The sequence below is a fragment of the Kogia breviceps genome, chromosome 12 (assembly GCF_026419965.1).
Source record: "Kogia breviceps isolate mKogBre1 chromosome 12, mKogBre1 haplotype 1, whole genome shotgun sequence".
In the NCBI taxonomy this organism is placed as follows: domain Eukaryota; kingdom Metazoa; phylum Chordata; class Mammalia; order Artiodactyla; family Physeteridae; genus Kogia; species Kogia breviceps.
This window is the reverse complement of record NC_081321.1, coordinates 44,154,202-44,178,880: the sequence shown is the minus strand read 5'-3', so window position 1 is coordinate 44,178,880 and position 24,679 is coordinate 44,154,202. Positions and strand designations below refer to the sequence as shown.

At 47.0% G+C, this 24,679-nt stretch overlaps 1 protein-coding gene across 1 annotated transcript; it reads left to right on the top strand.

The window, feature by feature from the left end:
- Positions 1-803: 803 nt before the first annotated feature.
- TIMELESS (timeless circadian regulator) lies at positions 804-24,679 on the top strand. The gene is made up of 29 exons (XM_059080437.2): positions 804-865; positions 9,855-10,017; positions 10,181-10,334; positions 10,622-10,736; positions 10,830-10,892; positions 11,178-11,279; positions 11,458-11,613; positions 11,858-11,991; positions 12,188-12,275; positions 12,536-12,712; positions 13,076-13,293; positions 13,527-13,630; positions 13,774-13,943; positions 15,803-15,937; positions 16,667-16,818; positions 18,047-18,144; positions 18,237-18,357; positions 18,464-18,665; positions 18,936-19,081; positions 19,707-19,792; positions 19,881-19,998; positions 20,088-20,170; positions 21,324-21,466; positions 21,660-21,837; positions 21,919-21,987; positions 22,111-22,229; positions 23,427-23,670; positions 23,793-23,897; positions 24,038-24,679. Exons 2-29 carry the CDS (start codon positions 9,921-9,923, stop codon positions 24,109-24,111), a joined length of 3,651 nt encoding a protein of 1,216 aa, XP_058936420.1. The 5' UTR covers positions 804-865; positions 9,855-9,920; the 3' UTR covers positions 24,112-24,679.

Here is a 24,679-nt window from a genome sequence, read left to right as displayed (position 1 = left end):
CAAAACAGGAAACCTGATGCCTGGAGCAAATGCAGAGGTAGGGGTGGGGGACATAGGAGGGAGAGGATTTGACCCTCAGTTTTAATTTAGAGCAGCCCAAAACACTCTTCAAATGGCATCTTTCTGCTTTTATCACTAGTTCTATAGTCTTATTTTCCATTTTTGTGTGTGTCTTTTCATTTTTCTCTCATCTGTCCTTTCATCTTCAGCAAATCTAATCCTTTACATGTCCCAGAAATTAATTCCTTCCATTCAAATTTTAATTATTCACAAGATATTATTTGTTTGATCCCTATTTTCTTTTGTTGTTGGGAAAATACACGCATCTCAACAGAAGCCAGAGGAGACCCTGACCTGACGATGAATACTTATGTTGACCTCTTCCTGTTAGGAGCCTCCTGCGTATTTTGCAAGCTTTAAACCTATACCTATAGAAAGACAGACACCCCAGCCCCGCAAAAGACCACTCTTCCACGTAGCTGAGCTCTCCATTTCCTCACAAATAAAGCCTAACTTTTCTAACTAACCTTGTTAAGACTTTGGAATAATCCACTTGACTAGGTGCAGGGGGAGAATGTTTGTAAATTCACCTCTAATCGGACTTAGATCCCAATTATCTTAAGTCAGCAGGAAATCCATTGTTCTGTGATTTGCGGCTCAATATAAGGGATTGACTCAGATAAAAGAATACTTGTACTCGCTTCCCTTTTCCTTACTTCATCACCAACTCCCCCGCCCGCTCTAGGTCACATGGACTAGCCCCTCTCCCCACGTAGGCGGGGTCTGGTCCAGCCCAGCCTGGTGGCGGGAAATTGTAGCGGCAGCTGCTGGCTCCGCTGAGATCCTGAGGACCGGCGGGGAGTGGGTGAGTGTCTGGGCGAGAGGGCTCTAAGCGGACTGCGTCCCTTCGAAGCCGCGGGGGCTCTTCTGGGAGGCGCGGAGTTCCCTTTCCCGCCACCCGGTTTAAAGGCAGGGGGCGGGGCGCGCTCTTTAGGTGCGCACGCGTCCCCACCCCGCGTCCTGTGTGGGAGCCGCAGCGTTTCCAACTCTCCTGGGACGTCCCCTCATTTTCCCGACGCCATTCTGCACAGATAGGTCCTCGCGCAGCGGTGCGGCTGTGATGGGAGGGGGCTTGGAACCCTTAAAGTAAGAAGCTTCCTGGGCATTTGCACTTCGGAACTTTCCATCCAGTTCAGACGCGAAAAATATAGGTGTCCAGCTTGGTGGTCAGCAGGAGCTGGGATTCACTGGTCGCTTGACTTAAATCTTGAGTTTTTATAAAATGAATTTCTCATTCCCTTCCCTCCTTTCCCTCGGGTAGAAGGCTTAAGGAGGATACAGCCTCTGCTTGGGTTTGTTAGCCGTACCATCAGCTGTTAATTAAGGTCCTTCCCTTGAGTCTCTCAATTCTTGGCCCTTTGTGCTGCCACTACATAATTACCGTTATAAAAAGTCAATCTGGTCATTTCAGATTAAATTTAAAACTCCTCTTTGGCCGCCCACGGTCAAGTTATATCCTTAGGTGGGCGTCCATGGCCTTTGGCAGTCTGACTCTGTCTGACCCTCTCAGCTGATTTTCTAAAGCTTCCTATCATTTTTTTCTATCTCATGCACTTGACTCCCAAACCTATGGAAAGGGTGTGTCTGCATTGTGCTCTTTCATGCTTGCTGTGCTCCTGCTGTTCCCTCTACTTGAAGTTCTTGCCACTTCTCTGCCAGATGAACTTCTCTTTCAGGAGCTCAGTTGTCCCGCTGCAACCCTCTATTTCAAGCCCTCCTGGGCCAAAGTAGTCACTTCTTCGTCCCTGAAGAAGTCCCTCCCTCTATTAGTGGCACTTATACAACTGAGTCAAAGGTTACTGAGCTCCTAACATGTACTGTGCCCTGTGCTCAGTACCAGGTGGACAGAGATGAATAGAACAGAGTTCCTGCCCTTAAGGAACTGGAAGGAAGAAGAACACATGTAAATGAGTCCTCTGCAGTTACAGGGTGACAAAGAAGTCTGCCCTGGCTTCCTTACTCCTCTCACTCAGAACTCTCTTGAGTAAGTTTATCTACTTTCACAACTTGACACACCACCTTACATCCTGATGCCTCCAAATCTCCAGCCCCATCCTCTCCTCCCTCAACTTCAAAACTTGTCTACTTCAGCTTAGAAAGCATGTGCTGAACACTTATGATACGTGCCGTGGCCCGGGTTCAAGCCCTGGTTGGGGAACTGACATCCCCCAAGCTTTGTGGCAGGGCCACCAAAAGAAGAAAAAGATGTAAGCCTGAGGAGCATCATCAATTAAGGAGGAGCGGAGGAGCAGCCAATATGAGGTCAAGGAAAGGTGTTTGTTTTCTTTTGTTTTGGGGGTTTTCCCACCCCCTAAGATGGAGGAGCTTTGAGCAACTCATAACATATGGGAATGGAGCCAGTATAAAGAGAAAATTGGAAACATGAGGAATAGGAAGAAGCAACTGAGAGACGAAAAGTAATTGATCATTCACAAATAGAGGGCTTAGATTCATTTGAAATATGTATGTTTTTAGGCTTGGGTGGAGAGAATTGAGACAGTTCATTTCTGATGATCTCAGTTGTTCTGAGAGGAAGGGACCTGAGACACCAGCTGAGAGGTGTGGGAAGCAGTGGAGTAAAGGGGCTTGAGGGTAATGGTGAAAGTTAGAAACAGCTGTTCCTTGGGAAGGAGAAGAGGGGGAGGACCAGGAACACTAAGGATTTGCTGGGCCAGGCTGAGGACCTGTTCAGGTTGGAGACTACATTTGTTGTGTATCATTTTGCAGGGTTGTTTGGTTTCCTCTAGAAAATCTGGGTCTAGATTTGAATCCAGGAGTCTAGAAAGCAAGTGGTTGCATTGATCTGAGGTTAGGATCTTTTGCAGAGTGAGTGCAGTAAAAGGAAAAAAGATTGAGACCTTACAGAGAGTGATGTGTAGTGATACACAGGTAGGATATGTGCTCCTGCTTGTGAGACCCCAGTTTGATCATTTTGTTTTTCAGCTCAGAAATCTTCAGTTAAGTCCCAGGCTTATGTTCTAAATCCTTGAATTGATAGACAAAGACCAAGTTTTCCCATGAAGCCGGTTCCAACCCTCTTTTCCATCACTTTCCTGTTAAGACTCCTTTATTCATAGGGGCTCCCTCTGGTTTTACTCTGGCAAATTCTCTGCTTAAGTTCCCCTCCTCCTCTCAGCTGCCTGAATTCTATGCAGCCTTCAAAGGCCCAGTTGTAATCACACTTTCTCTGACAAAACCTCATTGGCCACTTTAACCTGAAAAGAGCCCTAGTTTTTCAGAATTATTTTTTAAGTATCACTTAGAGCTAGTACTGACTTTCTTTTCTTCTATATTAGGTGGGTTTTATTTCTGCAACTAAATTCCTTAAATTTCTTTAGCACTGCAGCCACTGCACCTGCACAGCACTATCTTTTGCCTAGGAGGATCTTCGTAAGCACTTAGTGACTGACTATAGAGTCCAATAGATGGAGAGCAAATTAATATTTTGAGAATTCTTTGTGCTCAACACAAAGTATAAGTGTTTGATATCAGAGTTTCTCAAACTTTTGTGGTGAACGACCAAGTGTTTTTTCCCCCCCAGGCTATTGCAGACCAGTACTTTTCTTTCTTTCTTTTTTTTCTAGCTTTATTGTGATATATCACTTGAAATATAAAGTACTTTTCTAAAATAGTAGAACTAGAATAGTATTATTAGAAAAATTAAATTACTAGAGAAATAACATGAAAAAAGACATACAGAATATAGGCATTTTTACTTTTAGATTCAACAAACATCAACTGCATCAAATTGCTATAAGATGTTTTAAATGTATATTGCTTTGTTTTTGTCCATATCTTGATGCAGACTACTAACAGTTTGTGGACCAGCAATGGTCCATTGGTCCACAAATGACACTGATTTCCATTATCTCATTTGAACCACCCCCTACTTATTTTTCTCAATAAGGAAACTGAGGTTTAGGTTAAGCCACATGCTCAAGATCACCAGCTTAGTACTGGACAGAACTGGAATTCAAATGCCAAGCGTCATTCTGTTCATACTAGTGAATCTCAAAGCTGGTTATTATAGCAGGGTTGGTTTGGTACAGAGTTTTTTGCTTGGTTTTATTTTGTTTTCAAGAAATGTGTTAATTTTCTATTTTGAATTGGAAGCGTATTTAATATTTTATCCTTTATTTTCCTTTGGTTCTTGCATTTTGAGGCCTGCATTTGAGATGATTATTGCTTCATCTCAACTGCTTAGTACTTAGTTGAGTGAGAAAAGTAACTAACATCCCTTTTAAATGTCCAGATCTGCTTTGTCTAAGGTGTTTGACAGAGTTCTCATCTGTCTATGATAAAATGTGAAAATACAACATAATGAGTTTTTTCATAAAATTAAATGTATTAAAGGACTGTACTTTATTCTGGGATTTTTGTTCTTAGGTTTTTGTGGGGTTTTTTTGGTGTTTAAATACTGAAAACAATGTATAGTAATTGTGTGGGTGTTTTTGATAACAGCTGTATTGAGATATAATTCACATACCATAAAATTCACCCTTTTAAAATGTACAATTCACAGAGATGTGCAACTGTTACTGCTATCTAATGTTAGAACATTTTTATCACCCCCAAAAGAAACCACATAGATCCCTACTAGCAGTCACTCCCCATTGCCTCCTCTCCCCAGTCCCTGGCAAGCACTAATCTACTTTCTGTCCCTATGGATTTGCCTATTCTGGGTATTTCATATAAGTGGAATCTTACAATATGTGACCTTTTGTGTCTGGCTTCCTTTATGGAATGTAATGTTTTCAGATTTCATCTATATTGTAGCATGTATCAGTACTTCATTCCTTTTTAGTGTCAAATAATATTCCATTGTGCAGATATGCCACTTTTTGTTTATCCATTCATCAATTGATGAACTTTGGGGTTTTCCACATTTTGGCTATTATAAATAATGCTGCTGTGAACATTGGTGTGCAGGTTTTTGTGTGGACGTACGTTTCATTTCTCTCAGATATATACCTAGGAGTGGAATTGCTAGGTCCTATGGTAATTCTGTTTAACGTTTTGAGGAACTGCCAAACCAACTTCCACAGCAGCTGCACCATTTTACAGTCCTACCAGCAATATACGAGGTTTGTGTGTCTGTATTTTTTTTTTTAATTGTCCTTAAGTTACAAAATTTAGAGTCTGCCACCTTAGGTTAGTCTCCCTAAATTGAAAAAAAATTAAAGACCCATCCATGAAATCCAGAAGTTTGGGAACAACTATATTACCACAGTCAGTACTTTAAAACAAAGCAAACAGAACAAAACAAAAAACTCAAAAAAACCCTATCTAGAAGGTCATCAATTAAAAAAATGATTAGAACTAACTGCTGATTGTTGAATAAAGTTGTAGACCACCTTTGCATCTTTTTTTTCCCCCGCCTTTGAATCTTTATTTTCCTTCAGCATAATAGTCTTGTATATGTTAAAGCAGTTCCCAGTTATAGGATCATTTGGTGAGCGTTTCCTAAGTACTGTGCCTGTGCCCCTTCTCCCAGCCCCTGGAGTTTCTGAATATTTGGACAGGGCCTAAGCAGGTTAAAAACCTGCTTAGGTGGTTAAAAACCACCTAAGGTGGTTTTTAATTAATTTATTTATTTTTGGCTATGTTGGGTCTTCGTTTCTGTGCGAGGGCTTTCTCTAGTTGTGGCGAGCAGGGGCCACTCTTCATCGCGGTGCGCGGGCCTCTCACTGTCGCGGCCTCTCTTGTTGTAGAGCACAGGCTCCAGACGCGCAAGCTCAGGAGTTGTGGCTCACGGGCCCAGTTGCTCCGCGGCATGTGGGATCTTCCCAGACCAGGGCTCAAACCTGCGTCCCCTGCACTGGCAGGCGGATTCTCAACCACTGCGCCACCAGGGAAGCCCCCCTAAGGTGGTTTTAAAGTACAGCCTGGGGCTTCCCTGGTGGCTCAGTGGTTGAGAGTCCGCCTGCCGATGCAGGGGACATGGGTTCGTGCCCCGGTCCGGGAAGATCCCACGTGCCGCGGAGCGGCTGGGCCCGTGAGCCGTGGCCGCTGAGCCTGCGCGTCCGGAGTCTGCGCTCCGCAACGGGAAGGACCACAACAGTGAGAGGCCCGCGTACCGCAAAAAAAAAAAAAAAAAAAAAAAGTACAGCCTGGCTTGAGAATGACTGTTTAGGTAGTTGGGACATTGAGGGTATAATGTTAATGCTTTTACTAGCATGTTTTGTTAATTCTAAGATAAACATTTTTTCAGAAAAAAAAAAAGAATTTCTTTTTTCTCTTGGTTCTTTGGCAATCCAGAATGGCTGGTTTTCCTGCTTTGCCTTTGTTCTGGGTCAAAGAGGTGGCATGGGGAGAATTATTTTCAAAGTAGAAAACTCAGGAAGGAGAATAAAGTACTCCGATTGGAACAAAGAGAAATTAAAAGCTTGTATATATCTGTTCTGTCCCGTCATCCTGAAATAGCACTTGTGGTTTCTCCTTTTCCCCCTTTGTAGGAGAAAAGAGTTTGGTGGTGGTAATTATAGTGAGCCCATGCTCACTTTGACTGTAGTGAGCCCTGTGCTTAGTCATTAGCTGGAGGACTGCCCAGGAAGAGTAGGGCTGAGGTGGGGTCCTGGAGGTGCTGTCAGCTAACTGCATTCTTTGCAGCTGAGTGGAAAGTTCTTTCTGGAGAAATCTGAGCAGGCACTTCCATGGCTGCCACAGTATCCTTTCCCTTATTTCTCAGATAAGGAAGCTAAGACGTGATGAGGAATAAATTGGCGGGTAGGCAGTGAAGCCAGGACTCTGACCCCACCTTCTGACCGTTGTACTGTTCTTTCTGTTACACCAAGTTGCATTTAACGGTTTCTACTGAGTGTCTATCTTATGAAAGAAATTCAGTGCATTCAGAAATGCATAAAACAACATTTAGTAGAGGAGAAAAGATGTATTCTAGGTTATTATAACGTAAAGAAGTAGTTCAGTGCCAGAAGAGGAAGCCTATTTAGAGTGATAGGTGAGGTCAGATCCTGTCCTGTTGTAGGCTATCAGGGAGAGCTTCGTGGAGGAGTGGTATTTGAGCTGGATCTTGAAGGTCAGGTAGGCTTAGAACTTTTGGAGTTAGGGGAGGTGGACCTTCCAGAAGGAGGGAGCAAGGTTTAGAGAGCATGAAGGGGCTCTATGTCTTGGAATGTGTATGTTTATGTTCCTGGCTTGGGGGACTAGATAGCCAGAGGAGGCACCTAAGGCATGGATCTAAGAAGTGGTGGGTTGGATGGGTAAGTGTGAAGTAGATATAAGACAATCAGATTATAAGTGGTCTAGGAGAGGAAGATGAGGCCACACAGACTAGGTGAGTAGCTTCTAGATATCTGCATGAAAAGAGAGTGAACTGTAAGTTTTCTGTCCCTGGCTGATTTTTTAATAGTATGTTTCCACCAGTGAGGGCTGGAACTCCTGTTTAGAGCTCTTTTATTCCAGTTCTAATGAATAAGCCCAAGACTGCCAGCTTGCCTCATGTAAACCCAGCTTGCCTGGGAGCCTTATAATCATCTGACCCATTTCTTCCTCTACTTTGCTTGTTGCTCTCTGGTTCTGTCAGAACTGCAGGGGGTTAGAACCTGAAGTTTTAGGTCTCTTACATAACCTCTTTCCTTCCCACATCTGCAAGGATGCTCCTTCCCTATCTCCTTTCCCCTCCAGCTTCTATTTAGGTAGCCCGGTAACAGCAATTACCACCTCTGTTATTTTTGCCTTTCAGGTAAAATGATGTGTTGAAAGCAGAGGTTTGAGTACTCTGCTGGGGCCAGTTTTACAAATATTGAATATTAGAATTGGTCTGCTCTGTGTGTGTGTGTGTGTGTGTGTGTGTGTGTGTATACACCAGTGGTCTGTCTGGAAAAGCTAGATGTATCTTTTTTTTTTTTTTTTTTTTTTAAAGCTAGATCTATCTTGGAGGAAAGTCACAGATCTCACACACTGCACATGCCTCACTGGAGCCCACGTCTTAGGGTCTGCAAGTCCCATGAGAAAGGGCAGCAAAGGCAGGTATCCCTTCAGTTTTCCTGGTCATTCTGTGTTTTACTGGCTCACTGTTGCTGGGCTAAGCAGTCAGAAAGGAGATTAGCACTGGGTAGGGGAAGGGAAAACAGCAGCCTAGAGAAGTAGCCCAGTTACATAAATGCATGGAGATAACATCAGGCATTAAACCTTGGTCCTTTGGACATGGCCATTTCTTTTTTTTTTTTTTTTTTTTTTTTTTTTTTTTTTTTTTTTTATGCCGTATGCGGACCTCTCACTGCTGTGGCCTCTCCCGTGGCGGAGCACAGGCTCCGGACGCGCAGGCTCAGCGGCCATGGCTCACGGGCCCAGCCGCTGAGCGGCATGTGGGATCCTCCCAGACCGGGGCACGAACCTGTGTCCCCTGCATCGGCAGGCCGACTCTCAACCACTGCGCCACCAGGGAAGCCCATGGCCCATTTCTTATTTCCTGTGGGGGAACAGGGGTGGAGTTGGGCTAGAGGTACATATGGAACAGGGAAACGTGTTTTTAGAGGAAGCTGCTGCGTGCTGAGAGTGGCTGAATGTGACAAGGGGACGCATAGTGAATGGTGTGTGTGTGTGTGTGTGTGTGTGTGTGTGTGTGTGTGTGTGTGTGTGGTTCTGAAACATCCAGGATCTGTGCCTACTTGATTATCTGATGAGGGTTTAGGGATCTTAATAAAAGGGGGTGTGCTTCAGAAAAGGAAGATGGTTCTTCTGCGGAGAGGGACAAGGAATTTAACTAGTTCCTATTTACTTATTTTCCTCACCCATTCTGTTAGGTACTGGCTTCTGCTAAGAACACCAAAATTTAAGAGTAACTTGGGGGAGGAGAGTGAGGAAAGCCTCAGGGCTCCTGGGATATATCAGATCCTCAGTGGGATCACTGTACAGTCAGAGCTGGGTTTTCTCAGTTCTTGTGGTACAGAAGAGCTCTAACTGTGGGTGGAAGGTGGAGGGCGACCGGGTCCAGCAATTTTAAAATTTTTGGCCGTGCTGTGCAGCTTGTGGAATTAGTTCCCCGACCAGGGATTGAACGTGGGCCCTTAGCAGTGAAAGCGCTGAGTCCTAACCACTGGACTGCCAGGGAATTCCCCCAGCAATTTTAAGGCAAAGGTAAGCTTATTCTCCCACCTTTCTCACAAGGCTGCAGAGCTTTCTCAGGGTGAAATTCTCAGAGTTGATGCCCTTTGCTAACCAGCCTTTCTTTCTACTAGGTTATCTAGACTCGAACATACTGTTTCTACAGTTTCAGACCCGATTTAGAGGATGGGATGGCTTAATTCTTAGTCTTGGAGTCTCCTGGGAAGAATTCTTAACTTAAAGCTTTCCCCGGGACTGGGAACAACACTTTCGGGGCTGACAAAAGTGAAGCATTTGAGGACCTTGATCAGAATACTCAGAGCATTAGGGCGCTGCCTGCTCCCCCCTCCCTTTTACGAGGAGGACTCTACATTTGTTTTGTTTTGGTTTTTCTTTTAATAGATTTATTTATTTATTTGTTTATTTTTATTTTTGGTTGCATTGGGTCTTTGCTGCTGCACGTGGACTTTCTCTAGTTGCGGCGAGCGGGGGCTGCTCTTTGTTGCGGTGCGCGGGCTTCTCATTGCGGTGGCTTCTCTTGCTGAGGAGCATGGGCTCTAGAGCACAGGCTCAGTAGTTGTGGTGCACAGGCTTAGTTGCTCCGCAGCATGTAGAATCTTTCCAGAACAGGGCACGAACCCATGTGCCCTAAATTGGCAGGCGGATTCTTAACCACTGCGCCACCGGGGAAGCCCCCCTACATTTGTTATCTTTCCTTGTCTCTATAGGCCTCATCACTTCTAGCACCCTTGGCTCCACCTGCTTTTCTTCTCTAATGGCTGGTCCACTGATGTATGGACTTGTACATGATGAATTGTGAACTTCTAGCCACATGCAGTGCTCTTGGGTACTTGGAGGGAGACACTTACCACAAGGAGCCAGATTGCTTAGGTGAGTCGCTTTTTGAGGTAACAGGTTAAAAAAAAAAAAAAAAAAAAAACAGTTGCTTGAGTCTAGGTCTTTTGAATTTCTCAAGCCATGGGTATGAAAAGCACATGGGCCTGGGTAGAGCTTCTGCCTGGGTTCCATGTAAGTGTTTATTCTGTCCCTGAAGAGAGTGTGAAGGATTTGATCCGCTACTTGAGGCATGAGGATGAGACGCGAGATGTACGGCAGCAGCTGGGGGCAGCGCAAATCCTGCAGAGCGACCTCCTACCCATCCTTACCCAACACTGCCAGGACAAGCCTCTCTTTCATGCTGTTATCAGGTTGATTCCCCAGGTTTTTTTTTTTTTAATTGAAGTATAGTTGATTTACAATGCTATGTTAATTTCTGCTGTACAGCAAAGTGATTCCGTTATACACATATATACATTCTTTTTTATATTTTTTCCATTATGATTTATCACAGGATATTGAATATAGTTTCCTGTGCTATACAGCAGGACCTCGTTGTTGATCCCCCAGCTTTTTAACATATACTGTGTGCCAGCCTTTGGTATTTGTGCCTGGTGAGGAAACTGAACAGCTTCTCCCTCCTTCATGGTCTCCCCAGGCTGATGGTGAACTTGACACAACCAGCCTTGCTCTGTTTTGGCAGCGTGCCCAAGGAGCCCAGCTTCCGGCACCACTTTCTGCAGGTGCTAGCGTACTTGCAGGCCTACAAAGAGGTCAGGTTTTCCTCCAGAATCCAGGGCAGAGTTTGGGGGCGGTGGGAAAGGAGAGGGTGGGGGCTACTTAAGGTCCATCCCCCTGTTTCATAGGCCTTTGCCAGTGAGAAGGCTTTTGGAGTCCTCAGTGAAACTTTGTATGAGCTGCTGCAACTGGTGAGTCTCTGCTTCACAAGATCCCAGGGGACAGTTAGCACCCTGCTCCTCCCCTGGGCAGAACCCCAGGTGGGGCGTCAGAACATGCGGGGTTTGGAGATACGGTCCCCGTCCTTGGGGGTACAAGTCCAGTCTGCTGTCTCTGCTGCCTCGGGACTGCTTGAACTCTTCCTGTTCTTTCTTTTTAATCCTGATTCTTCTCTATGCCTCTCTCGCCCCATCAGGGTAGATGCCTCCCGCCTTCCACAGGGGGTCTTGTCCTCTAACTCTCCTTCTTCTGACCAGGGCTGGGAGGAACGGCAGGAGGAAGACAGCTTGCTGATTGAGCGGATCTTGCTGCTGGTCAGAAATGTTCTCCATGTCCCAGCCGACCTTGATCAGGAGAAGGTGATCTTGGCTGGTCTGAGTTCTTATGCTTGATGAGGTTGGGCTGCCCCTTTTTCGCTGTTCTGTCCTCTGACGAAACTCGGGGAGGGACCTTCGTCAAGAAATGAGTTGGACAACCTCAAGGCAGGGCAGTAGAACTGACTGATCTCCCCTTTTCCCCTCACCGCTCACTGCTCAGAGGATCGATGATGATGCCAGTGTCCACGACCGGCTTCTCTGGGCGATTCACCTCAGTGGCCTGGACGACCTGCTCCTCTTCCTGGCCAGCTCAACTGCGGAGCATCAGTGGAGCCTCCATGTGCTGGAGATTATCTCCCTTATTTTTCGTGACCAGGTGAGACACTCACCTGTTGCCTCAATCCCTTCCCTCATGTCCGTTTCTGCTGTGCGGCCGGAATTGCTCTTGTATCATGACTGAAATACCTGGGGAAGGCAGGTGCCAGGTGGAATAGCCATGTCTTAAGTACAAGGTCCCATTAACAGTCCTATTTTGTTCACTCTTTCTGTCACCACTAGGAGTGAACTCAGAATAGGGAATGACTGTCCTTCTGACTCTTCCCTCCTTGTTCTAAATCTAGAACCCTGAGCAGCTGGCAGGAGTAGGGCAGGGGCGCTTAGCTCAGGAGCGGAGGACAGCTGTGGCAGAACTGGAGGTGTTGCGCCAGCGAGAGATGGCAGAAAAGAAGACTCGAGCCCTGCAGCGAGGCAACAGGTGAGTGGTGGAGAGCCGCGCTACCCATGTTCCCATTCCTGTACTACGGAACGCTAGGGCTCGGGCCAAATGCTAAGGCAGTGGTGACAAGAGAGCACTTTGCAGTTACAGCATGCTCTGATGTGCTGCTGAAAGAGAACGGGGATGGAGCCTCCAGAGAATTGAGGAATCACCCTGGACTTTTTTTTCTCTGCAGGCATTCTCGATTTGGGGGCTCCTACATTGTCCAGGGCTTGAAATCCATTGGGGAGAGGGACCTCATCTTTCACAAAGGTCTCCACAATGTGAGTATGCTCCCATTAGGGGTGGGAACATCGTGGAGTGGGGGGCCTTTACCTCTCTGGAGGTAAAGCTCTGTTCTTGGGCTTAGAAAGTTGAATAGAGCTTTTGGCATTGTCTTTACCTGCATCTTCACTTAGTACCAGAGGGAGAGCACCTTCTACAAGTTTCTTCTGAGAAAACTGTAGTACCAAGGATGTGTAAAGAGCTGCCAGGGAGGGAGGTGGTTAGGAGTAATTCTATTTCCCTCAACCTACATCCCCAGCTCCAAAACTACACTTCCGATTTGGGAAAGCAGCCCCGACGGGTACCTAAACGTCGCCAGGCTGCCCGGGAGCTGTCCGTTCAGCGCCGCTCTGCCCTCAACGTGAGAATCTTTCTCAGAGACTTCTGCTCTGAGTTCCTGGAGAACTGTTACAACCGGCTTATGGGCTCGGTGAAGGTGAGAGCCTAGGAAAGATGGAGTAGAGAGGTGATTGGGGCAGCGGTGGGTAAGAAGGGCAAGCTGGGGAGGAACCCATGGAAAGCTGACCGTGGAGAGTGGACTAGTAGGTGAGATGGATGTAGGGTGCCCCTGAGACATGGTGATGAAGTCAGGAGGGAGTGGGTTATTGATACGACAAAAAAAGCTCTAGAGATTGCCGCAGAGGAAGGGCAAGGGAATATGGGGAGAATGAGAGAGGGATGGAAATTTGGATCCTAGAATATTGTTACAGTGGTGTCCAGGGTCCACCTGGTCATCATAGGACAGGAGGAAGTTGGAAGCCCTGAGGTCATGAAGTGGTCTGTTTTTCCTTGACATCAGGACCACCTGCTTCGGGAGAAGGCTCAGCAGCATGATGAGACCTACTACATGTGGGCTTTGGCTTTCTTCATGGCCTTCAACCGAGCTGCCTCCTTCCGGCCAGGCCTGGTTTCCGAGACCCTCACTGTCCGCACCTTCCACTTCATTGAGCAGAACCTCACCAACTACTATGAGATGATGCTGACCGACCGCAAGGAAGCCACCTCCTGGGCACACCGGTGAGCAGGAGGAGAATTGGGGTCAGAGCAGGCATCTTGGCCAGGCTGGGAATCTGAATGCCTGAATTCTGGATGGTACTTTCTGTCGTGTTTCAGGCTTCAGGTGGAAGGACTGGCTGGGTCATTCAGTTTTTGATGGAACTGTTTTGACGGGTGAGGGTGCAAAGGGTGATACTGTTTCCATGAACCAAAGTCCTAAGCTGTCCTCCATTTTACCTCTTTCCCTCTCACAGGATGCACCTGGCTCTGAAGGCCTATCAGGAACTGCTGGCCACAGTGAATGAGATGAATGTGTCCCCAGACGAGGCTGTGAGGGAGAGCAGCCGCATCATCCAGAGTGAGGCCTGGCTTGGTCTCTGATCCCGCCTTCCCTGCCCCTTGATCCGAATCTCACTCTTCCCAGACCCAGCTTCACCCGTCTCTCCTTTCCCCAAGCTTTCCAGATCAGTCCTTCCATTCCTTTCTCTTCCCTGTTTCTAGACAACATTTTCTATGTGATGGAGTACCGAGAGCTCTTCCTGGCGCTCTTTCGAAAGTTCGATGAGAGATGCCAGCCCCGCTCTTTCCTTCGTGACCTGGTGGAAACCACCCACCTCTTCCTCAAGATGTTGGAGCGGTTCTGCCGGAGCCGTGGGAACCTGATGGTGCAGGTATTGGGCAGCCCAGGGTGTGGAAAAGCTGGGGGGAAGGGGTGAGGGACAGAAATGACAGGGGGCTCTTTCTCCTCACATTTTCTGTAGCTTAAGCTGGTCTGTTAGAACTACTCTGAACTAAGGGCAAGAGTTTCGTTGGTGTTGCCGATGTAGTTCTGCCTTGTGAGTCTCCTCTCATTAGGTTGATCCCTGATCTACCATAAGTATCTTAATTCATTCAGGAAACATTTATTAAACAACTGCTCTGTGCTAAGCACATGGACTCTGGGGGTTCATAATTTTATTTTATTTATTTATTTTTAAGATTTTTTTTTTGATGTGGACCATTTTTAAAGTCTTTATTGAATTCGTTACAATATTGCTTCTGTTTTATGTCTGTTGGGTTTTTTGTTTTTTGTTTTTTGTTTTTTGGCCACGTGGCATGTGGGATCTTAGCTCCCCAACTCGGGATCGAACCCACACCCCCTGCATTGGAAGGCGAAGTCTCAACCACTGGACTGCCAGGGAAGTCCCAGGGGGTTGATAATTTTAGAATTTAGTAATTATGCTGTGCTATTTCCTGGTTATATTTCAGAAGCACTGTAATGAGATAGAAAGGGCCTTACATTAAAAGTCAGCGGTCTGGGGACTTCCCTGGCGGTCCAGTGGTTAAGCCCCCAAACTTTCACTGCAGGGGTCCAGGTTTGATCCCTAGTCCGGGAACTAAGATCTCACATGCCGCATGGTGCAGCCAAAAAAAAAAAAAAAAAAAGTCAGAGGTCTGGGATCTTATCCTGTATTAGTTACTGTTAGAATAACTTAAGCTGCTTGTGTGAGTCCTGATCTTTAAAAGTTGGTTGTAACATCTACCCATGAGCCTGAAATGAAATAATAAATGAAAAGTCTGGGACAAGAAGAAAACCTCAAGGAATTTCTATCCTGGAGCCACAAGGACTCTGCTTTGGAAAAATTTTCCTATAATTCTATTTGCTATAGGTTAAAACTCGGTCAGAACTGGACTTGAAAGGGGCTGTAGTACCAATGAGACTTTTCTAAAAGGTCTGTTTACACTCGGAGCTCTGTTGTAGTAGCAGTACTAATAGGTGCTATCATTTATCAAGCGTTTATTATGTCTCAGACGTTGTGCTAAGGTTTCCCTATAAACCTCACAATAGCACTAGGACACTTGCTCAGAGTGGTTAAGCAACTTGTCCAAGGTCTTGCTGGTATATGGCTAGCGTCAATACTTAAATCCTGGTCTGCTGGAATCCAGACTCATGCTCCTGACCTTTAGTGTGTTTATAAGTTCCTTGAATAAAGCACGAACCTCATTAAGGGCCTCACAGGCCCTCCTGTTTGCCCACAGCAAAGACTGGTTCACAGCCATGCCTTGGGGGAGCAGGTTTGGGGTATTGACTCTCATTCTCCTGCTTTTCAGGAGAAAAAATTGTAGTTTACATTTGCAGAGTGCTTTGCATTTTATAAAGCCTTTTCATATAGAATTTTTTATCCTCAGAGCAAATTTGCTCATTCTCTAGGTTTCTATTTAAGGTATCACTGCCACAAGAAATGAGTCACATGCTGTTCCTGGGTTTTGCTGTGGCGTTTTATGCTCAGTCATGTTCTAGGTCTTATCCAGGCTGTAGTGTCATTTTCCTGTCTACTTACCTGTCTCCCCCACTAGGCCACAAGTGGCTCAAGGGCAAGGAAATGTGCTCTTCACTGCTGCTTCCCCATTGCCATTGAGTAGCACATAGTGGTCACTCTGTGAATGTCTAATTAATTCAGACATCTAATTAATTAGTTAGTAGAGGACATTGATGGGGAAAAGGCCTCCCTAGCTCTCGTGCCATGCTAACACAGTTCCTTCTCTGTAGAACAAACTAAAGAAGAGAAAGAAGAAAAAGAAGGTCCTAGATCAGTCCGTAGCTTCTGGTAATGTCCCCTACAGCCCAGAGGGACTGGAGTCTGTGTGGCCCTCCCTGGCCGAGCAGCTACAGTGCTGTGCCCAGGTAAGTAGTTGCAGAAACTCTCTCTTTCTTTCTTTTTTTTTTTTTTAAATACATTTATTTCTTTATTTTTGGCTGCGTTAGGTCTCCATGTCTGTGCACAGGCTTTCTCTAGTTGCAGCAAGTGGAGGCTACTCTTCATTGTGGTGCGCAGGTTTCTCATTGCAGTGGCTTCTCTTTTTTTTTTGAGGTACGCAGGCCTCTCACCATTGTGGCCCCTCCCGTTGCGGAGCACAGGCTCCGGACGCACAGGCCCAGCAGCCATGGCTCATGGGCCCAGCCACTCTGCGGCATGTGGGATCTTCCCAGACCAGGGCACAAACCCGCGTCCCCTGCATTGGCAGGTGGACTCTCAACCACTGCGCCACTAGGGAAGCCCCAACAGTGGCTTCTCTTATTGCAGAGCACAGGCTCTAGGTGCATGGGCTTCAGCAGTTGTGGCACATGGGCTCAGTAGTTGTGGCACGTGGGCTCAGTAGTTGTGGCTCGTGGGCTCTAGAGCGCAGACTCAGTAGTTGTGGTGCACGGGGTTAGTTGCTCCGTGGCATGTGGGATCTTCCCGGACCAGGGCTTGAAGCCGTGTCCCCTGCATTAGCAGGTGGATTCTTAACCACTGTGCCACCAGGGAAGTCCTACTCTCCGTTTCCTGAGGGTAGTACTCTGGGCAGGCTCTCTGAGTCTCCTCCCCCCACCCCACCAACTGTTACCAAAGCTTTAATAATCCCTATCTAGGATCCTGAGCTCAGTTTGGACTCCATGGTTCCCTTTGATGCGGCCTCAGCGGTGCCCGTGGAAGAACAGCGGGCAGAAGCCATGGTGCGGATCCAAGACTGTCTCCTGGCTGGCCAGGCCCCACAGGCCCTGACCCTTCTTAGGTCTGCCCGGTAAGAGCCCCGCCTACCCGTCCTCCCACACCCAGCCTCTGGGCTTTCGGGGGCAGGGAGTGGCTTTCACTGTGGCACAGGGTTCTGAGTCTTCAAGAGAGGAGTCCCCTCAGAAGCTCTGGGGCTCTGTATAGGGTACTGAGTCCCAGGGAGTTTTGGTTGGTTTATTAGGAGGTTTATTATTTGTTTTTGTTTCATTTTTGAGAAATATTAGCACAGTTAGTTGGGAAAAAAAAATAAAGTTAATTCTATGAGCCAAAAATGGCCATCATTAACATTTTGATGAGTTATCTTCCAGAGTTTTTCCCTCTGTGTTATATATAGACATATCATATACACCTTTTACAAGATCGAAATATTGCAATACTGATTTATAGTATTTTTTTCACTTCTCAATATATTGTGAGCATCATTTTTTTTTCCAAATATTTATTTATTCTGGCTGCACCGGGTCTTAGGTGAGGCACGTGGGATCTTTGCTATGGCATGCGGGATCTTTTAGTTGCAGCATGCAGACTCTTAGTTGCGGCATGTGAACTCTTTGTTGCAGCAGGCATGCGGGATCTGGTTCCCCAGCTAGGTATTGAACCCAGGCCCCCTGCATTGGGAGCATGGAGCCTTAGCCACTGGACCACCAGGGAAGTCCCGTGAGCATCACTTCTCATCAGATATATTTCTGCAATTATTAATGGCTTTAAAACACCATTGTGGGGCTTCCCTGGTGGCACAGTGGTTGAGAGTCCGCCTACCGATGCAGGGGACGCGGGTTTGTTCCCCGGTCTGGGAAGATCCCACGTGCCGGGAGCAGCTGGGCCCGTGAGCCTGCGCGTCCGGAGCCTGTGCTCCACAACGGGAGAGGCCACAACAGTGAGAGGCCCGCATACCACAAAAAAACAAAACACCATTGTGAAAGCAGCGAAAAATAAATAGATAAATAAATAAATAAATTTATAAAAACAAAAAACACCATTGTGTGAATATGTACATTTGTTCAACATTTGTTCAGATGTCATGCAGTTAGATTATTTGCCTTTTCTTCCTATATGATTTTCTTTGCAGTGTGGCTTATGAGGGGAAATTTCCCTAGAGTCTTTGTTTCATCTTTGAAATAACAGTCTGCATTCTCTTTCCAGCTGGAAAATAAAATAAGTCTAAATTCCTTCTCCCACTTCATATTATAACTGAGATATTCCCTCTGGTGAAAGACTTTTTTCTCTCTGTGCTCCAGGGAGGTGTGGCCAGAAGGAGATGTGTTTGGCTCTCAGGACATTTCCCCAGAGGAGGAGATTCAGCTGCTGAAGCAAATCGTCTGGGCCCCGCTTCCCCGTGAGTCTCCCATTTCCTTCTCATCTCTATCCTTCCAGCTCTTCTCTAGCACCAGCGTCACAGACACCCAGTAATCCTCAGTCTTTCTATAGGGCAGCAGGGGCCAGAGGAACAAGGGGCGGAGGAAGAAGATGAAGAAGAGGTGGAGGAGGAAGAGTTGCACATGGTCGAGGTGTTGGAGAAAGAATTTAACTTTCTGGACTACCTGAAACGGTGCGGGCCGGGAGGATGGAATTGGTGTCAGGGTGGAGACCGTGGGGCTGTGAGGATGACCACACGTCGTCACGCTGACATCCTCTCGCTCCCTGTCTTGGTGCAGCTTTGCAAACTCAACTGTCATTCAAGCCTATGTGCTGCTGCTGCGGAGCTACAAGCAAAATAGCGCCCACACCAACCACTGTGTCGTCAAGATGCTGCACCGGCTGGCCTATGATCTTAAAATGGAAGCCCTGCTTTTCCAGCTTTCCCTCTTCTGCCTCTTCAATCGTCTGCTTAGTGACCCTGCTGCTGGGGCCTACAAAGTAAGGAGATACCAAAGAATGGGGTTCTAGAGGTGTAGGGGAGTCCTGAGATAAAAGGATAGGGGATAAAGTGCCCTGAGCCACGTCAAGGCTGAGCGATGAAAGAACGGTGAGGAAGTAGACAGGCAGGTTGAGGGAGCTGCAAGGGGAAAGATAGAAGAGGCTAAGCGAGGAGGGGGCAGCTGGGAACAGGCGTAGAAAAAATACCTAAAGGCCCATGTTTATGTACATTTAGGCCACAGGCCTCACAGCAGTCTCCCTCTCCCACAGGAGCTAGTGACTTTTGCCAGATACATCCTGGGCAAGTTCTTTGCACTGGCCGCGGTCAACCAAAAAGCCTTTGTGGAGCTGCTGTTCTGGAAGAACACAGCTGTGGTTCGAGAGATGACTGAGGGCTATGGCTCCCTGGATGGCGGGTGAGCTTGAGGATGGGGAAGGCTTGGCGGTGGGGAAGGGGGTAACACAGTCACAGAGTGTCAGAGCTGGAAGAGCTTGTAGATTAGTTGGTGTAACCTTTCTTTCCCTTTCGTAGGTGAGAAAACAAGCCCCAAAGGTGAAATGCTTTACCTGAGGTCACCTGAGAGAGGAACTGGGATTGAGCCTAAGTCTCCCGTCTACTCTAGTTTCCTTCTTCACCGGCGTTCAGGGGGGCAGTCAGAGTGGGGTGGCCCCCCAGAGAGAGTCTATATGTGCCTTATCCCAAGATGTGCTGGGAAAAGCCATAGCCATAAGGATGCATAGAAATATTTGTCCTCTTTCCCTGAGTATCTCAGCTCCTCTCCTTTCACTCTTCTCTCTTTCCCATAATACTCTCAGCCCCTGCAGTGTCAGGTTCCATGGGCCCAACCTGGAAAATCTTAGTTTGACTTTTGGGTTCTTAAGTGGAAGGAGAGTAAGAGGGAGGAAGCACACCTTAGGCCTCTGCTAGCCTGCTCCTTTGCGGTACCTGTGTTGCCCTTATTCCTTTTAGAAGAGAAGACCTTTGGTCTCCGCTTTTTGAGCCAACAATCTACATGCTCCCCTTCTCCTTTCCCCATTTAGATCTTCTAGTCACAGACCCCCTGTGTGGAGCCCAGAGGAGGAGGCCCAGCTTCAGGAACTGTACCTTGCCCATAAGGATGTGGAAGGTATGAGGCCTTGAGGTCTGAAGAGCATGAGGAAGGCAGCCTGAGCTCCGGGACCCCTCTTCACTGCCTCACTCCTCCTCCACCTCAGGTCAGAATGTGGTGGACACCATCTTGGCACACCTGAAAACTGCTCCTCGGACACGCAAGCAGGTCATCCACCGTCTGGTACAGCTGGGACTGGCTGACAGCGTCAAGGACTTCCAGAGGTAGAGGCACATGCTCTGGAGGGAACTGAGATGGGGAATCCACTCTTCACTCCTTGAGCTCCCCCTTCCACTGACACCCCCCTGAACAGGAAAGGAACCCAGATTGTACTGTGGACGGAAGATCAGGAGCTGGAGCTACAGCGGCTTTTTGAGGAGTTCCAGGACTCTGATGGTAAGTGAGGTGGAAGCTCAGGGAACCTCTGAAATGAGAGTCAAGCTCTCAATTTCTTTTCCTGCTGCTTCCTGTTTCCAAGGAAGGCTTATCCTCTCCTTCCTGTCCACTTGCTCTGTTTGTGGTGTCGTTTTTGTTTGTTTGTTTTTAAATGTATATATTTTTTCTTCTTTATTATGTAAGTTACAGTTATACAATATAGTGATTCACTATAGTCACTAATTTTTAAAGGTTATACTCCATTTATCGTTGTTATAAAATATTGGCTATATTCCCCATATTGTACAATGTATCCTTGTAGCTTATTTTATACCTAATAGTTTGCACCTCTTAATCCCCTACCCTTATCTTGCCCCTCCCCCTTCCCTCTCCCCACTGGTAACCTTTGTTCTCTGTATCTGTGAGTCTGCTTTTTTGTTATATTCATTCGTTTTATTTTTTAGATTCCGTGTATAAGTGATATATTTCTCTTTCTCTGTCTATTTCACTTAGCATAATGCCCTCCAACTCCATCCATATTGCTGCAGATGCCAAAAATGCATTCTTTTTATGGCTGAGTAGTATTCCTGTGTGTGTGTGTGTGTGTGTGTGTGTGTGTGTGTGTATACCACATCTTCTTTATCCATTCATCAGTTGATGGACACTTAGGTTGCTTTTATACCTTGGCGATTGTAAATAATGCTGCCGTGAACATTGGGGTGCATGTATCTTTTCAAGTTACTATTTTTGTTTATTTTTTTGGATATATACCCAGGAGTGGAATTGCTGGGTCATATAGTAATTCTATTTTTAGTTTTTTGAGAGACCTCCATACTGGTTTTTTGTTTTCGTTTTTTGCAGTACGCGGGCCTCTCACTGCTGTGGCCTCTCCCGCTGCGGAGCACAGGCTCCGGACGCGCAGGCGCAGCGGCCATGGCTCATGGGCTTAGCCGCTCCACGGCATGTGGGATCTTCCCAGACCGGGGCACGAACCCATGTCCCCTGCATCGGCAGACAGACTCTGAACCACTGCGCCACCGGGGAAGCCCCCATACTGTTTTTTGTGGTGTCATTTTGGAGTGAATTGAGCTAGCCTCTTCCCAAAGACCTCTGTTTCCTTTACTAATCCCTTTCCCTTGTTGCTCTTGGGCATTCACACTTTCTTTCTCTTTAGATGTCCTGGGTAATATCATGAAGAACATCACAGCCAAACGCTCACGGGCCCGAATAGTGGATAAACTGCTGGCTCTGGGGCTGGTGGCTGAGCGGCGGGAGCTGTACAAGAAACGCCGGAAGAAGTTGGCGCCTTCAAGCCTGGTAACAGTCTTACCCTGGCTCTGCCAGCAGGACCTGCCCCCGCTGAAGTGCTCCTTAGAAGTAGCCCACCCAGATTCCTGTCTCAGGCTCTTCTGAGTAGATTCCCCCCAGTGGGGTGGTCAGGAACCAGAGGACTCCACTCAGTTCTTCGTCTTGTCTCCTTTTGTTCATTACCCACCCCAATGAATTTTAGCCTAATGAAGAGGAGTCCTTGAACGATTTTTGCCAGGAAGATCTAGAAGAAGAGGAAAACCTGCCAGAGGAAGAGAGTGAAGAGGGTGAAGAGAAAGAGGAGGGCTCAGAAGCAGAACAAGCCCACGGTGGCTCCGTCCTTTCAACTCAAAACCTTGGGCAAAACCTGCATCAGGAAGGTGTGGGCCCAGTTGGGAGAGATGTCTCAGGTGGTGGGGTTGGTTGTATGGGCCAGTTATAAGTTTTCCACCTTCCCTTAGGCTTTTCTGCTCCCCTCCTGTGGCTCCAGACCTGTCTCCTTCGAGCAGCGGATGATCGGGAAGAGGTTGGTGAGTGGATAAATGACAGTTTCAGGAGGGCTGGGGTCTGGAGGCTGCTGGAGAGCTGGTCGTGGGATGGAGGGCCAGTTCTTTCTTCACATCTTCACCATGTGACCATTGACCCTGTCCTAGGCTGCTCTCAGGCAGTTCCACTGGTGCCACTGACAGAAGAAAATGAGGAAGCGATGGAAAATGAACAGTTTCAGCAGCTGTTGCAAAAGCTAAGGGTTCGGCCTCCTGTCTCTGGGCAGGTAAATACACCAGTTACAGCATCAACCAAGCGTGTTGGTGCTACTTTAAGATACATCTCCACCTCCTCGTTTCCTGTCACCTGACCGTGACTCCTACAGCAGCTGTCTTGCTAATCTCTCCAGTCTTCCCTTCTCCTAAGTCCATCTTCCACACTGCCCCTGAGTTATCTTTCTAAAATACAGTTTTGATTATATCACTCCCCTGATCAGAGCACTTGATGGTTCCCCACTGTTTGCAGGACAAAGTCCACAGCCTCCGAGTGGTGTCTCTGGCCTTGGCCAGCCATTGCAGCCTCACAGCCACGTCACCACACACGTACCTGACACCTACCACACACCTACATGACTGCAGCCATCCGGGGCTACTTTCCATCCTCCAAACAAGTAGGCTTTTTCATACCTCCAAACAGTTGATCATGCCAGTCCCTACTGGAAGGCTCCAACCTCATACACAAGGTGGCAGATCACCCATCTTCCTGATGAACACTCCACCCAACCTTGAAGAGTTAGTTCAGTTGTCACTTCCTCAGAGAAGCAGTCTCTATCCCTCCTTCGACCCCCCCACCCCGACACCAAAATTCACAGATATTCAAGTCTCATACAAAATGGCATAGTATTTGCGTATAACCTATGCACATCATCTCTAGATTAATTGTAATACCTAATACAATGTAAAAGCTATGTAAATAGTTGTCAATGTGCAGCAAATCCAAGTTTGCTTTTTGAAACTTTCTGGAATTTTTCATTTTTTTTCACCAGTGTTTTTGATCTGCAGTTGGTTGAATCCATGGATGTGAAACCCTCGGACATGGAGGGGCAACTGTAATCATTTTGGTGGCTGTGATTTGTTCATTCCCTTAATATAGCCCCAATCCTGTGGTGTTACAGTACATTGGTTCTTTCTCCCATTAGATTGTGAGTTCCAAGGATCATATCTGACTCACCTTTGGATCCCCAGAATCCATTCATTTACTTATGTAATTAACAACTGTATTTACTGGGAACCTCCTGGTGTATCAGGCACAGTGTTAGACATTGGGCACATACTGGATAAATAAGCAATAAGTAGAGTTCACAACCCTTGTGGAGCTTCACCAATGTAGGCTCATATTTATTCAATGAATAATATCAAAATCTGGTGGACTAGAGGCTGCTCCTTTCCCACTACTCTCATTTTCAACTTCTTTGCCCCTGTAGGAAACCTTCTGGCGAATTCCAGCCAAGCTGAGTCCCACCCAGCTCCGGAGGATGGCAGCTTCTTTGAGCCAACCAGAGGAGGAGGAAAAGCTTCAGCCAGGATTAGAACCTAAGGTCCCTGGAGAGCAAGGCCCTGAGGAGACGCACCGACAGGAGGAGGCGCACCAAAAGGAGCACCGAGCACATGCCTTGAGGGCCCTCCTGTCAGCCCGGAAAAAGAAAGCAGGCCTGGTGTCCCCAGAGGGTAATACCAGGACCACTTATCTATTGAGTACTTACCCAGCCCTGTGATCAAGAGGGCTGATAGGGTATTTGAAACTATGAGGACCTAGTTCCCTAATTTTATGCCTCTCATGGTCGTTCCAGAGGAAGGGACTGATGGTGGGAAAGAGCAGCTGAAAGTGGCACCCAAGAAGCGACAGCTGCTGGACAGCGATGAGGAAAAGGAGGAAGATGAGGGCGGGAGCAAAGGTAGGGAGGTCTGATCGGTATCTGCCTTTTCTTCTAACCTCTAGCACTCTTCCCTCCCGTCCTGAAGGTAAATGCTACCATCCTCCTTCCCCCTTAACAAGTTTAGATATCCTGCCTTCTCACCCCTGTCATTCCCATAGCACCAGAGTTGGGAGCTCCAGGAATCCGGAAGAAGAAGCGGTTTCAGATTGAGGATGACGATGAGAGCGACTGAAGAGCCAGATGCCTAGGGGCAGAGATAGACCCATGTTTAAGTGGTGAATTTAAATCTGAGTTTGGAGGGGCATACAGGACCTGGAAACTCCTCTTACTGGACAGAAGCTGTGGAGCCCTGGGCTTCCCCATGGATTTAGGGTCCAGGCAACAGTGTTGGCCTCCTGTTCAGTCACTTCTTGCTCCCACTTTTATCAGTGTGTCTCAGTAGCTCTCTGGAGACTTATTCCTCCTCTTCTTTGGTTAATAGCACACCCTGGCAAAGGAGAGGAGTGAGTGAATATAGAAGGCACCTTGGACCCCTCTTACTGGTCTGTTCCTTTTGGCTTTCTGCTGGAGGTGGGTCACAGCACTAGATGGGGAGTTTTGTGACATGATTAGTGGGGATGTTGCACCATTTTTAAAAGGCACTAGACGCGCCCATCCTCATTTTCTTTCCTATGATCACCCCCTGAACACCAGATTGAGCCCAGTTCCTAATGTTGAAATAGGGTTGGGATGCAGTACTCTTCAGATGATGAACATGTTTGGTTGGCGTTTGGCATTGAATTAAACATGTAAAATTAAAA

Bases quoted from the DNA above. Each gene is read 5' to 3' on its own strand.
- TIMELESS (XM_059080437.2), top strand. From the start codon at position 9,921: ATGGACTTGTACATGATGAATTGTGAACTTCTAGCCACATGCAGTGCT. The intron at 19,793-19,880 runs GTATGAGGCCTT...CCTCCACCTCAG, and splicing joins TGCCCATAAGGATGTGGAAG to GTCAGAATGTGGTGGACACC. The intron at 21,838-21,918 runs GTGTGGGCCCAG...ACCTTCCCTTAG, and splicing joins GCAAAACCTGCATCAGGAAG to GCTTTTCTGCTCCCCTCCTG.